Raw genomic sequence first — 16,303 nt, forward strand, 5'->3', positions numbered from 1 at the left:
TGGATACATTTATAAGAATGCGGACAGTCACTGGACCCTTCTTCCTAAGTATATAAAAGGATGCCTTGCATTATTAAGGTAGGTATACACACTACAATTTTATCAACTATTGCATCTCTTCCATCACGTTATAAAATATTGTTTGGCAAGATAATGTGAATTGTTGTGCTTGCAACCCATATAAAGGAATCTACTTCAGCCATCAACATAGCAATGATATCCTCCCAGTGTCAGACACTGATCAGAGTGATGAAGAAATCATTTCCATCCTAAACGCTTCTATATCAGTTGTCAGTCATCATATTAAACTGCATTGTAAGTCACATCTGGACAGAATCATAGCGTAAACCCTGCCTAAATATACTACTTCAAACTGTAGAGTATCAGATGAGGTTCCAAACCCAGTAAGGATGACAATTATCACCCATGATACTTGAAAACGTCACTTTCACCAATGATACATGAATATTTAGAAAAGGTTATCAAAGCACCAATGTTTTATGACAAATGTGTTGATTGAGAGTCACCCATCATGCTTCAGGTTATCAACTCTCTAGATAATGATGATGAGTACATACACAGTATGATGCTGTAATAATGAACATGCTGTGTTGTATAATGATACTATGTATCTGTACATTGATAATGAACACGCTGGGATCTGGGATGTAACATAATCAATGCCATTAATGAACAGACAGCTCTGAATGGTGAGAGCAGACAACACTGCTGAACCCCGTTAAGGGGTAGTCTTCTAGGATACATACCTCCCCGACTCTCGCTGTCTGCTGGCTTCACCTGAATTGGTCGTGCCATCTGGAACCAGAGAACACTGGGGATAAATTCCTCTTACCCAAACCTTTACCTACTCAAAACCTTTTTTTCTTCAATAGAGGATATGGCCCAAATATATATATATATATATAGTAAATATACAAATAAGTATAGCAGCAACACATGTGTTTAGATGCAATATTTGTGTAGCAGGAATGTAATAATGCCACTTAAATGGCTTTAAATGACCTTATGGAAACGGAGTCAATGGACAATAGATTTGGAATTCAAAGCTTTGTTAGGATAATATCTAATTAAAAACCAAGACAATTTGACATAGATAAGGTAACAAAAAACTTGCATGTTTACTAGACCACATGATTTTTACATAAAAAACTATTAAAAAAATGCTAAATAATTTGTTAGTTTTGGCTATTGCTGATTTACAAACAACATCTTACTACTTTTGGTTTCAAGTGAAGAACATGCAGAAGTACACTGTCAATATCTACCATGTTCATGTCCAAATAACCAACAACAGATTCTTCAGAAACATAATAACCTTATGGTAAACTGAACTCCTAAAACTATTCAAATGGCTTCACAGTCAAGTTCTGACACCAAATGGCCACAGCATCACCATAAAAGCCTGGGTCCAGTCCCACATGGCCTCTTATTAACATGAAATACAAAATAAAGAATGGAAGTGTGACAAAGCAATCTTCAGGCCCTTAGCAGCTTTAGCAGGATAATAAATGCTGTGTTTCCCTTCCTATGGAGTATCGGATCCATTAAAAAATGCAAAATAGTTACTATCATTTGAGTAATAGCTCCCACATATCAAGCTAGTGTTATGTACCACCTATGCTTTGAGAATGGTACACAGTATGATGAGGTTTTTAAAAATACTGAAAACATATCTATAAAATATGTCCTCAATACTCTACGGGTGGGGTTCAGACACATAGCATCCCCATATATCAGGAGTCCTCAGCAGCTGACAAAGAATAGAAAAAGAACCATACAGCTCCATTATCAGTACAGTGGCTACCATTACAATGAATGGATGATAAGCTGCACTAACTTAGTCTGGCCACTACACTGAGAGTGGTACTGTTTATTAGCAGCTGGGAACAGCTGATCTATGGGGATGCTAGGTGTCTGACCCCATCAATCTGATTACGGAGGACCTTTTCTGTGGATGTGATCAACATTGCTTACGCAGAACCTCTTTAGTTTTTAGGTTAAAGTAGTGGATTATTTTTATCAGTAATTGTCTCATCTACAATGACAAATACCTCTTTGTAAAGCGTCAGCTTAATGTTTTATTCTCTATATGAGCTGCATAAAACCAAAAACCAAAAACAGACTGTATAATATATATGAAAAAACATGTACGTACACGCGATATCAGATATTCATGCAAGTATGTATACCTGATACCAGTTTTCTTGTCATTTGCCTCTTTGACAACCTGTTCAATAGATTTATCAACTATAATCAGCTATGATTATAGAAGAGGAAATACTTAATTTCATTCATAATACCAAAATGACCACAGGTGCCAAAATTGGTTTATATATACAACTCCCTTTTTCGTGATACCAGATTGGCTTTTTCTCTCAAAAATATACAATCCTTTAAAGTTACTTCCAGCTGTTCTGACCATACAAAAAGAAAACAGTGTTAGGTAGGAGACCAAGTCCACTGGAATATTGATGCAGTTTTAACATAATTTATGCTACTAACAACACACACACACAACATTACTTGCATTATTATTATTACTACTTGCATAATAATAGTACTTGCACTACTATTATTACTACGTGCACTACTATTTTACTATGTCCAGAGAGGAGTGATAGACAACGACACTGCTCCAAGTCCTCCTTTGAATTTGACACAATTTCACTACTGGGTGCGCCCTGTAATTTCAGATTTCATGTTAAATATAGTATGCCACTTTTTGGCATAGATATGGTAATGTACACTGGGGCAAATGAGATTATCTAAAACATTTTGTTGTTTATAAATAATGCTGTCTTGTGTGTTTATTTCAGTTTGCATGTTTCATGCAATATGGAACAATATGAAGTTACCAACATTGAAGGCAAAATGTTTATACAGTTTTCTGCTCTTCCCCAATTTGCCTAATATTGCTGTATTATACATTCATTTTGTGCGGAATGTTTAAACAGCTGATCTATCATCAAAAATACATGGCTGATTGTAGCTAGAAATACACTAATGTAACACACTCATCACAGAACTTGGAAACAGAGCTTCATGCACGGACATCCTGCAGAGCTATACAATAACTGTAAGTACTGTGCCTGCTGCCGTACGGCGCTGTCTTAAAGAGACATTATCCAGATTAGGGCCATGGACAATTTTAGAGAATATTGTCGGGGCTCTTGAATATCCTGGTTTTAATCAATGGGTCTATGTCAAGTTTATTTCTGCTTTTCTTTAAATATGATTAGTGTAATCAAGCCTACATTTCCCATGATGCCCCTGGCTCTTGGCCTTTTATGGTAATCATTTCTTATAACTCTATGCTATGCTGATCCTTTGTTACTTGCTTTAAATTTATGAGTAGGTTGCCAACTTGGTTTTACCAGTTGGGGGTGTATTCTGCAGCTAGCTGCACTGATTCAACATACCCCAAGTGGTATCCTACTTGGCAATTCACTCATAAATCTCAAGGCTGAATTAGAAAAAAAAAAACATAACAAAGCCATAGGAAACAATTCTCCAGGATAATTTCATGGGAGTACATGGATATTTGCGAGACAATTCCTCTTTATATTTGCTCAGCTGAGACTGGGTCAAGTTTCGACTATGTACCTGGACTATGGTGCATCAATCAACCTAGAAGGGGACATCCCAGTGCAACTCCTCTTACAAGGGTATTTGAGCAATATTCAATTTCTCAAAAAATATAGAAGGATATCATTGTGATCCTGACACTGTCCCTGATAGCCAGTTGGTGGCGATTTGTGGGTCTAACTCCTCAAGTTGCCTCTCAGTTTTTTTATATCAAAAATGTCAGATCATAAAGCGACAACACAAAATATATTAAGCAAATAAATGTTCCATTTCCATAAGTGAATAATGACTGCCACCATTGACACTTTTAGTGTTATAATATTGCTGATAAATGACAGTAATTACCCAATCTATTTATAAAGGCCTCTTAATAATAAGGTGATGGCAGCATTAAATGAAGGTTTACAGCTCTAAATATTTATATTTTATGACTTCTTCATTCTTTATAGGGCAGGACAATAGGCAAGGTGCATTTCATACTGCAGAACAGTATGAACATGTACACAATGGTATATCAGTATGTTCTCATTTGTAAAAAGTTCCAGTTTCCCTCCAGTTCTTCTCGGCTTGGACTATCATGCTTACTCCTCTGCTCACTTATCACTGTCTAAACATATCTCTGATTTTTTTTCTGTCTGTCTGTTTGTGTAGGTCTCTGTGCCTCTGCCCGAGGCTTTGCATCTGTCTCTCTATATTTCTGTGTCACTGGCTCTGTACTGTATCATTTTGGTCCTGTTCTCATGTCATTTGCGTTTATCTCTTTTTTACCCTTTGCTCTTTTTATCCTTCTCCGCCTTTCCCTCTTAATTCTAGTCCGATTGGCAAACAGTGACCATGTTTCCTTACCTATCTTCACACTCAGGACGCAGTCCAGCACACACACATAACCATTTGTCTGCAGCTGCTTTAAATCCTTAAAGCAAACACATACCCCCTTCCCCCACATCCATCCCTCTTATGGCCCGTACAGACCCTGTTCTAAAGAAAAACCTTTTGAAGATCCACAGAACAGATGTAGATGGCACAGGCCATGCAATACATCTAGTCATCTACAATGCATATAGTCTAGCATCATTATGATATATACTGTATACACCTGAGGGTAGGACTGATTTGTAAGTATACATATAGCATGTATATACACCCTATACAGTCATAGAAATCATTACATTCAGCAGAATAACGTGGCTATTTTAATAAAAATGTTTTCAAAAAACAAAAATGTACATTGCAAGGAAAAACAAAAGAAGTACAACATGCAGATTCATGTAAGGCAGTCCACATCACTGCACACTGTCTATCCTGAGCAAGTCACAGCAGTGGGTTTCAGCAACATAGGGTAGCACATCTATTCTCAGACATGCACACACAATGTGCAACCCTGTACCTCTCCCCTCCCCCAGACCTGTCACTCCAGCTATAACAGCACCTCTCTGAAAAGGATGGGGTAACCATGGAAACGACTATTCACCGCACGGAACCTGACATTTGCTGTCGCTGTGGCAACCAGCGCTTAGAGGCACACGCCACTTGTACCTCGTTTTTTTTTTTCTTTTTCAGTATCTGTGCTTGTGTAAACCGCACAGATGCCAACATTCTGGGAGAAACCCAGAATGATATACAGGATACATACATGCAGACAAACACAACACTGTCCACTATAAACTACCACCATAAACAAATACACAGGAGGCTCCATTACACAGATCAACACAGAAATGTTGATGCTAGAAACCAAATGTAGTACAGGCGGTCCCCTACTTAAGGACACCCGACTTACAGACAACCCATAGTTACAGATGGACCCATCTGCCCACTGTGACCTCTGGTAAAGCTCTCTGGATGTTATTATAGTCCCAGATTGCAATAATCAGCTGTACGGTGTCTGTAATGAAGCTTTATTGATAATCCTTGGTCCTATTACAGCAAAAATTTTGAAACTCCTATTGTCACTGGGGCAAAAGAAAAAATGTGTCTAGAACTTCAATTATGAAATATACAGTTTCGACTTACATACAAATTCAACTTAAGAACAAACCTCCGGACCCTATCTTGTATGTAACCCGGGGACTGCCTGTACATAACCTCATGGAACATGAAGAGCATAAATGATATTTTCCTCCAAACAAGGTGATAAACATCCAATTGCTTGGGGCCCAACGGAAGCCCCACTCACCTATTGGTGGAATCAGTCTTATAATGGTATGGGTAAAAAGAATAGTGGTAACTAAAGCCAAAATCAAACTAATTCCAATCATTTGGAATGGAGAAAGCTGAAAAAAAGCTTTTTAGAACATTTTGTGTGCTAATCCACATCACCTACCATGCCCCTTACTGGGCCTACACAGTATAATACCCACCTTAATGGGTACTACACTGTATAATACCGCTTTCCTGTAGCACCCCACCTCGAATAATATCTCTGTCCAGTGACTCACCCACACATTCAAATGACCCCCCCCCCATACACAATAGAATGGCCACTTTCTGCTGTGCTCACTGTATAGTGCATCTAGCCCACTTAAAATGTCTCCCTTTCTGTTATCCTTATATGTATCTCTCCAACCATAATATTCCTTATTTGTAAGTTTTCTAATGCCCCTTGTTGAACCCTCTTTAGAGGTCACTTAACACTTTCTTCTTGCTGGTGGCAAGGCAGGAGCATGAAAATAAATTTTTATTCAATAAAAAAAATTACTGAAAGGATAAAATTGGGGGATGATAGAACTGCAGCCTCTTTATTCTCTGGGTTGGACCTTCCACAACACGAAACATGAAATGATTTGCTAGCCTCATCCAGATAATCCTTGGTACAAATACAGAAAAAAATGTTTTGACTCCAATCACTGTCACTGAGGCCAAATTTTTTTTGTCTGGATCTACAATTATAAAATATACAATTTCGACTTACATACAAATTCAACTTAAGAACTTGTGTATAAGCCGAGTTTTTCAGCACAAAAAATGTGCTGAAAAACGTCCCCTCGGCTTATACACGAGTCCATATCGTCAAAAAATACTTAAAAAATAATAAACTTATATACTCACCCTCCGGTGGCCCCGATGTGCAGCGCTGCTCCCCCGATGTCCGCGCCGCTTGTCTTCAGGCGCCCAGCGGAAGAAAGAAGACGGGCGTGGAAGCCTGAAGACAAGCGGCGCAGAAGCCTGAAGACGAGCGGCGCGGACATCGGGGAACAGCGCTGCACATCGGGGCCACCAGAGGGTGAGTATATAAGTTAATTTTTTTTTAATGCTGGGGCAAGCTGTATACCACTGGGGGCAAGCTGTATACCACTGGGGGCAAGCTGTATACCACTGGGGGCAAGCTGTATACCACTGGGGGCAGGCTGTATACTACTAAGGACAGGCTTTATACTACTAAGGACAGGCTGTATACTACTAAGGACAGGCTGTATACTACTAAGGACAGGCTGTATACTACTAAGGACAGGCTGTATACTACTAAGGGCAGGCTGTATACTACTGGGGGCAGGATGGGCTGGCTGTATACTATAGGGGGCTGGTTGGCTATATACTGGGGGGGGGGGTCTGTGACCAATGAATTTCCCACCCTCGGCTTACACTCGAATCAATAGTTTTTCCCAGTTTTGGTGGTAAAATTAGGGGTCTCGGCAAGTATATACGGTAACTGCAAATCTGCTCACATTCAAATGAATAGGAGCCAAGTTGCAGTGACTCGGTTCTGCCACTACACAGATAATGGAGCAGTCTGCTTCATGTTCCATTTTCTGTTCTTCAGCAGACCTGTGGGAATGCAAGGCATTGCTAGTCTTATATTTCTTACTCAATCTCGGGATTGGTAATAAATACTTTACCCTGGAAACGCCTTGTGGGAGAACAGATAATCTCAGTATAAAAACTCTTCTTACTACAATACATATTAGAGGAAATACTGCACATGCAGCTCTTTAGCCATTTGTAAGCGAAATAATTTGCTACATAATTCATGGTATGGTTAGATAGAACATCTTGATATTTCTTAAGAAAAGAAATACTAATTGTGAGAAAGGCTATATAACAAGTCAACCTTTTCCCAATAAACCCCGTTATCCACTGGCTGATGAAAAATCATGGAATGTGCAGTTTAGCAACAGCTGGAAAGCTGCAGGTTGTAGATTTCTACAGTAGATATATAAAGCTCTGTGAAACCCCCAGAGGCAGCTTTTTCATCTACTAATTCTTTCAGTCTATAAACACTCATTGATTAAACAATTGTTGAATGCAGACTGGTTCTAATGTGAATCTACTGAAAAAAATCCTACAATTTATATTCCTATGGGAGTGCTTTCTATAACAGGATCAGACAACCTACTCATAGCAATGGAAGCACGCTGCCCACTTAAAGGGGCAAGACATTTATCGCCCATAATTCTCAGGACAGGTACACACAGGGTACATGTTACAAATGATGGTTGCTAGATGCTACAATTGGAAAATAGAATTAACCATCTACAGACAATTTCTGCATGTCATTTCTTATGGATTTTAATGGATACAATTTGCATGTTGCGTTTGTAGTAGTACATTCTTGAATAGTATTAAAAATATAGTAGTAAGTGACATGCCATTGAAAGTCCCATACATTAAATAAACCTCTGTGTGCTCCATATACCAAAAAACACACAAAAAGTGGTAAAGTATGTGCTTGCAGTAATCAATGGGTGCAACCTAACAGACCCACAATATACAGTACAGTTTATAATATGGCCATGTACATGCAGCCTAAGGCTTCTTACTCACAAAATGTATGCTACGTCTGGGCCAGGACCCTGGGCGTAGCATATGTTCGGCTGGAGAGGTGGAGGGTGAGTGCTCTTCTTTATCAGTGCTCAATCTTTTTTCCAGCGACAGCAGACATGCACATGCTCACATAATATGCCATGCACAATGCACTACTATGGTATAATATACACTCACCGGCCACTTTATTAGGTACACCATGCTAGCAACGGGTTGGACCCCCTTCTGCCTTCAGAACTGCCTCAATTTTTCGTGGCATAGATTCAACAAGGTGCTGGAAGCATTCCTCAGAGATTTTGGTCCATACTGACATGATGGCATCACACAGTTGCCGCAGATTTGTCGGCTGCACATCCATGATGCGAATCTCCCGTTCCACCACATCCCAAAGATGCTCTATTGGATTGAGATCTGGTGACTGTGGAGGCCATTTGAGTACAGTGAACTCATTGTCATGTTCAAGAAACCAGTCTGAGATGATTCCAGCTTTATGACATGGCGCATTATCCTGCTGAAAGTAGCCATCAGATGTTGGGTACATTGTGGTCATAAAGGGATGGACATGGTCAGCAACAATACTCAGGTAGGCTGTGGCGTTGCAGCGGTGCTCAATTGGTGCCAAGGGGCCCAAAGTGTGCCAAGAAAATATTCCCCACACCATGACACCACCACCAGCCTGAACAGTTGATACAAGGCAGGATGGATCCATGCTTTCATGTTGTTGACGCCAAATTCTGACCCTACCATCCGAATGTCGCAGCAGAAATCGAGACTCATCAGACCAGGCAACGTTTTTCCAATCTTCTACTGTCCAATTTCGATGAGCTTGTGCAAATTGTAGCCTCAGTTTCCTGTTCTTAGCTGAAAGGAGTGGCACCCGGTGTGGTCTTCTGATGCTGTAGCCCATCTGCCTCAAAGTTCGACGTACTGTGCGTTCAGAGATGCTCTTCTGCCTACCTTGGTTGTAACGGGTGGCGATTTGAGTCACTGTTGCCTTTCTATCAGCTCGAACCAGTCTGCCCATTCTCCTCTGACCTCTGGCATCAACAAGGCATTTCCACCCACAGAACTGCCGCTCATTGGATGTTTTTTCTTTTTCGGACCATTCTCTGTAAACCCTAGAGATGGTTGTGCATGAAAATCCCAGTAGATCAGCAGTTTCTGAAATACTCAGACCAGCCCTTCTGGCACCAACAACCATGCCACGTTCAAAGGCACTCAAATCACCTTTCTTCCCCATACTGATGCTCGGTTTGAACTGCAGGAGATTGTCTTGAGCATGTCTACATGCCTAAATGCACTGAGTTGCCGCCATGTGATTGGCTGATTAGAAATTAAGTGTTAACGAGCAGTTGGACAGGTGTACCTAATAAAGTGGCCGGTGAGCGTATATACCATATGCTAGTGCATATATGCATATATACTTGTCTGCAAGGGGCCTAAGGTGAGGATCTTCAAGTTGTTAAATTACAGCTCCCCTGACAATATGTATGACCTAACAAAATTTCAATAAAAGCGGCAACACATAAAATTCATGTGTTCTCTGTACAAATAGTATTGACAATATATACATACATACATTTCCACTCAGCACGTATAAAATGTACAATCGGTGTCCATAGGAAGTGATTGGAATAGAACTTGCTCACCCCCACCCGGCAAAGTTATGGTGTGCTGAAACGTTGGGCTTGCACCTTGCCTCACCACACCATGCATGTGCACAATGCAGGTCTTTGGTGGCCAGTTCACTGCCAAAAATACAGCATTGTGTACAAGGCCTTAGTATGTCAGGCCATCACACAGATAGTCAACTTGTACCACCGAATGTGTGGGCTCAACTTGGGGGCGCTGGGATAAGCAGGAACAAGCCGGAGGGAATCGCTCTGCAGATACTCTTTGAGGTGCATGGCTTTTCCAAAACCATTTTTCTCCGACACACAACATTTCAAAGTTACCCACAGTTACCCACAGCAAGGCTACATATAGACGCCCACAGCAGCAGACATGTAAGCCTGGTAAAGTGGGAAGGGGTGAGCGCTTTTCACCTCAACCCTCTCCATGGGGTACTGAGGCAGGAATAGAAACCTACCACCATGGATCTACATATTAACGTAGATCCGGTGGTACGAGTATCTAACGTATGTAAGGATAGCCCTTTTTAGGGCTAATCCTTTACTCCACTCTATCTTTTATTGCGGTAATATGCAAAATTTACCACAATAAAAAATTATAAAAAATAGAGCCCTAAAAAGTGCTATCCTTACATGTGTTAAATGCACCTACCTTAATAGGTAGATCCATGGTGTTAAGTTTCCTTTAATGCATGTCTATGGCAGCCATGAGCTAGCTGCCATCTTTGCAGACGTGTATGCTACCTTATACATGCTACCTTGTACATATCAATATTTGATTTTGCCAGTGGTTATATCACTAATAATCTGCTGTCAGATTTTCTATGACCTCTTCTCTATCTATGACCCTACTTGAATTATTATATATATTATAATTATTACTATTAATTTATAGAGCACCATTCATTTGACGGTACTGGTACTATCCTTTTAAAAAGGGAGTTTTACGTGGCATCAAAACAAGCACAAATATTTTCCATAGACACAAAATAGGGGACAAATCAAGAAGTAGAGAAGAGTTGTATTGCTTGGCTTTGGCAGACAGTACACCATTGCAGACGTTGGTTCGGGCAGTTTCAGTGTAATAAAATTATGAATAGATTTTATGGCTTCTGAGAGGGCGCATTTTTTTGTGTCTGCCTAGGGCAACAAATTGCATCGTTCTGGCCTTGGGATGACAGTGGTACTATGGTGAGATTGATTTTTCTTAACAGAAATCTTGATGTTAGGTTGGTACTATGGGCATTATTGTAAGGCAAATATTATATATACTTTACTGGTGGTAGTGCTGTAGAAACTACTTTATTGTATTGAAAGTACTGGATTGAGGATATGACCAGGTGTAGTTAAAGGGAACAGTTCACCTTTATTTATTACCACTTAAAAAGGGAACATGTGAGCTCCCTGGTAACATATAAACAATACACATGTCCTTGTAGATGAAATGCCCTGCATAAAAATAAAATTACCTGAATGTATGGAACTATTTACTTTTAGTGATATGCAATAAGCATTTTGGTTCACCATGTGACTAGCATTGCCCAACTGCATATAAATAAAAATGGGGATTTCTTTGAATTTAGGACATAGAATTTTGCAAGAATGGTATGCACATGCAGCATGGTCAGTCACCTGCAAATCTATGGGGCAGATTTATTAAAAGTTTCATAAAGATAGTTTCACAATTAAATGTGGCTTATGCTGCAACAAATTTATCACTGTGTCTGATATTGGATGATAAATCTGTTATAGTTTATTTGACCTTTCTTTTCGGTTAAAAAAAAAAAAATTGTGAAAAATGGTTCGTAATGGTGTACAAAAATAATAATTAAAAAAAAAATCATTGTCATTGTGGGATTGTTGCAGAGCAGATCACTTTAATGACAATCATTTTATGAACAATATGGCAGATTGATGTATAATTTCCATACAATAAGATGGAACATAATAGTAGAACAGATGTTATAGCCTACAGCATGTTTTCTATATAAATCCTACATTTATAATTGAACACTAGTAGGTATAAGGACATGTAATAATATAACAGATTGCAGTGTGCAGAAGCAGAAGGGAAAAATGGAAAGGGGGACAAAACAACAGAGGAGATAAAAGGTGTAAACAATTGAGAATGGAAACTGTTGTTAAAACGTACCACCTCCTCCAAATGCTAAAACATTTGTCATGTTATATTGATCAAAAATAAGCATGATCTATGACCTTTGGATTTGCATTGAAGTTATAGTTTAACAATGTAACTTTTAATTACATTGTATTTTAATGTAGTTTTTATTAAATGAGATGTGTTGTAATTACAGTTCAACTCTATTAATTCATTAATAAGATTAGTTAATTAAATCTATGAATAAATATATATTTGCCTTAATAACAGAAATATTACCTTAATGTGGAATCAGTCAATCAAAATAAAATGATGAGCATACATTTGCCCTTGCATTTTTCTCAGCCTGAAAATAGTGTAAGGCAACTTTCTCACGTGTCTGCAAAGTGCCTCATAGCTACTCAATGTTTGCTTTCATTTTTCTGTGAATTTATTTAGTAAAAGTTGTTCATTCACGTACCAAATCATTAATCTTGTGAATTTGCATTAAAGGGGTTATCCACTTTCAGCAAATAATTGAAATTGTTTGTGTAATGAAAGGTTATAAAATTTTCCAATATCCTTATGGTTTTTCTACATCTGTTTACCTCCGGTGGATAAAGAGCTGTCGATGGTCATGTGATGTCACAAAAGTACTTGGCTCGATAAATCAGAGAGAGTAATCAGAGCCGTGTGATACAATTACCTGTGCATTTGTGTGACATCACATTACTTAATCGGAAGTAAACCATATGAAGCTTCCTACAGAATGACGGCAAGCAGAGATCTATAAAACTGTTAGAAATTTATACAGAAAGTATATTGAAAAATTGTAGAACTTTTAATTACACAAACAATATCAATTATTTGCTGAAATAGAAAACACCTTTAAAATGTGTATGGTTTTTCTACAATGTAACTGATTAAACCGCACACTTTCATGTAATTCAACAGACAGACTTTGATTATGTGCTCTGGTAGGGCACACAAGTGTCTTCTGAAGGGCTGTCATGGTAGATAACAATTTTTCTGGAAATATAACTCCTTATCTAGCTGTATGTTCAAATCATGACCAAGGGTCGCTATGCAAAACAGACAGGAATGGACAGCAATCTAGTTTATATTTGTAATGTCTCATCTCCAAAATACAGATGACAAGGAAAAGAAGCATCTTTAAGTTTTTTGTATGGATGCCATTTATGCATAATATTCATGAAAATACCATCAGAGGATTTTTTTGTTGAAACTTAGAATTGGAATCAGCTCAGGAATTAGAGGTACTTGCATTGTAGTAAGCAAGTTACATTGAGTGGCAGCTACAGAGCATTGATGAACACTCACAATGCAGTTATAATCTATAATGTAGCCTGCTTTACTGGTTTCAGACTGTGGGTGAAGATACAAGTGCCTATCTACAAAGCATTTATTTGATCGTAGACTTCTGGGGGCCAGAAGCTACACAGAGAATAGAGTTGTGCGTCCGGCTCCACTCTATGTGGCGATTCAGACACCAAGCTTTGGGTAAGGATAGCTCATAAAGGCATAAAAGCCAATATGGTCCACTGATCCCATTGACGTCAGATGGGGCTTTTGCAGGACAGATTGTAAAATGTGGTTAGGTGGCCAATCCAGTAATGTGAAACTCTGCATACTCAATAATAGCCTTTATTTCTATTGTTGTAGTTCTCCTTTTGTATGAATACATCACAAATTTTAGGAAGCCAGTTTCAAAAATCCATAATAGAAAGGGCATGTTGCAGATCTGAAGCCATATTTGAGCCAGTCATTTATTGAGTCATATTTACTTAGAATAGTGTCATCTGTACCATGTGCATTTTGACTGTGTATAGTGCAGGGTGCGCCAGATTCAGGATTTCTGCCGCCCATTCTTCACGAATCTGGCGCCCTCAGCACAGCTCCGACAGAGTGCACCTTTAACATGGCACTTCTTAAATACATGTGCAAGCAGTTTGCACAGAAAAGAACATGCAAAGTCCGACAGAAAACTGGCGCACGTCCCTTAGGAAATGTGACCCATTATGCCTAGAATCAGAATAAGGAAATTCTAAGTTAACAGAAAAGTCTGTTTTAGAATTGTGATCCATTAGTATGATAATTGATCCTCTTGCCTTGGAGGGAAATATACTAAAAGAACAGACCATTTATGGTATGATATTTTATTTCCCCATTGGTTGCGACACTGCAGAGAATTGAACACTTGCTGCAGGGTTCACCCACTGATCATAGTGATGACTGCAGGTCCATCCGCCATGCCCACAGAGAGTTTTCCAAAGCAGATAGACAGTCCCTTTAACCCTATTCTTGTTCAAAGTCTCAACCTTATATAAAAATACTACAAAATGTAAAACTGATGGAGAAGGGTTGAACTTGAGTATTTCATCGAATTTGTGTAACTGGCTGACCATGAAGAGTAAAAAACAGACTATATTTTACTTTTTGAGAACATTGAAAACATTGCACATTCTCTTTCTGTGTTCCACCTATAATGTACAGCGCAATGGGGGAATTCTAATGAGATATTAACCTGAGATTACATGACTCACTATTTTGTTTGACCACATTATTTTTACAAAATTTTCTTGCTTCTGGCAGGAGTATATCTAAAAATTTGATCAAGGCCAATTGTAGTGGACATAAGTGACCCAATCTGCCCATAATGTGTGTAACCTCATCTTTCAAAGGACCAGTATACAGATGTCTATGCCCCAAGATGAGCATTAGGGCTAAATATGCATCTATGTCAATGTAGTGGCTGCATTTTGCAGACTAAACACTGTTGTGGATGGGAGTTCTGATTCCCCTGTGGAACAACTGTGTTGTACAGGAGGTTTTCCTTTGACTCCAAGCATCATAGTTATATATGGTGCAAGGAGTCCAAACCTTCATTGTTCGGGATTCACAGACCAAGTAATGCGTTTTAGACTTTTAAAGGGGGGAGGGGGGGCAGTAGAAACCTGCTATATAAACACTGGTGGTGGATTAAATGAAGTGCTGTGATGTTTCATCACAAGACATCTTATCCATAAAATTTGCCATACGTTTTTATATGCTTTGAATAATGTTTTATTTTGTGCCAAAAAGGGTTGGAAATTACCATACAGCAAATAATGATAAGACATAAGAACCTTACTGACATTGAGTGAAAGAAAATCTGCCTCGGGCTCTCCTGCTCTCTGCTGCTCGCTTTCTTGAAACATAAACTAGATTCAATCCAATTCCCATTCACTTCCTTTTCTGTACATGGATCTTTTTCTCCAGCCTTCACCTTCTGTCATGTTATCAGAGGAGAAAATCCCTGTTCTAAAGGACAATGTTGGTGTAGGATGTAGGATGACTGCTGAGATGTGCTTCATTATGCTTCCATTTGATGCTTCCGCTCTAATTTGATGGCCTCAGGTTGCCCCAGAGCAGGTCACATGTTTAGTAAACTTTACTCACCCTTCAGTTTCCATAGAAACAGAGTACTAAATTTCTCTAGGTTTCATTTGGAGGTATTGGGTTAAAAAAGAGTTGTGACTTTTAGCCTATCTGGTTGAACAGTTCTGTATGAATATTGTATTACAGTGTCTGCCAGAAACCGGGTGAAATACAAAAGCAGTATATTTACAATATACTGCAATACAGTTGTACTGCAGTATATTATAGGAGTAATCATACCCCCCTAGGGTAAAAGTACCCTAGGGGGCCTGAAATAATAGCAGAAAAAATATATATATTTAACAAAATGTAAAAATTCTAAATAACCCCCTTCCCTCGAACACATACAATAATAAACATGCAAAATCATCATGTTAGGTATTGCCACGTAACAAAATGCCCGATTTATCAAAATATAATAATGATTATTCCTAGCGGTGAACCCCGTAATGGGAAATGGCAAACAAAATGGAAACAAAACAGAATCACCACTTTTTGGACATCACAATAAATAATAAAAAATTGTCAAAAGTTCGTACACTCCGCAAATTGGTATCAATGAAAACGTCAGAATCCCCTGCAATAAAATGACACCTTATATAGGTCTGTAAGTTGTAATAAGAAATTTTTTCATACATATTTTATTTTTTTTTTGCATTAAAACATAATCAGGCCTATATAAATTTAGTGTTTTTTTTTTTTAAATAATTTGCAAAATTTAGTATTTCTGTGATCGAACTGACCCAATGAATAAAAAGCGAATAATTAT

The 16,303-nt window shown here is 38.6% G+C and overlaps 1 protein-coding gene across 2 annotated transcripts in view; it reads right to left on the reverse strand.

Annotated features, from left to right (window-relative positions):
• CELF5 (CUGBP Elav-like family member 5) overlaps positions 1-16,303 on the reverse strand; it is a 73,698-nt gene that overhangs the window by 23,135 nt on the left and 34,260 nt on the right. For both annotated transcript variants that reach the window (XM_072110642.1, XM_072110649.1), the window contains exon 3: positions 768-816. In XM_072110642.1, the coding sequence (XP_071966743.1) occupies positions 768-816 (49 nt within the window). The remainder of the gene's footprint in view (positions 1-767; positions 817-16,303) is intronic.

Source organism: Engystomops pustulosus, chromosome 1, assembly GCF_040894005.1.
Source record: "Engystomops pustulosus chromosome 1, aEngPut4.maternal, whole genome shotgun sequence".
In the NCBI taxonomy this organism is placed as follows: Eukaryota; Metazoa; Chordata; class Amphibia; order Anura; family Leptodactylidae; genus Engystomops; species Engystomops pustulosus.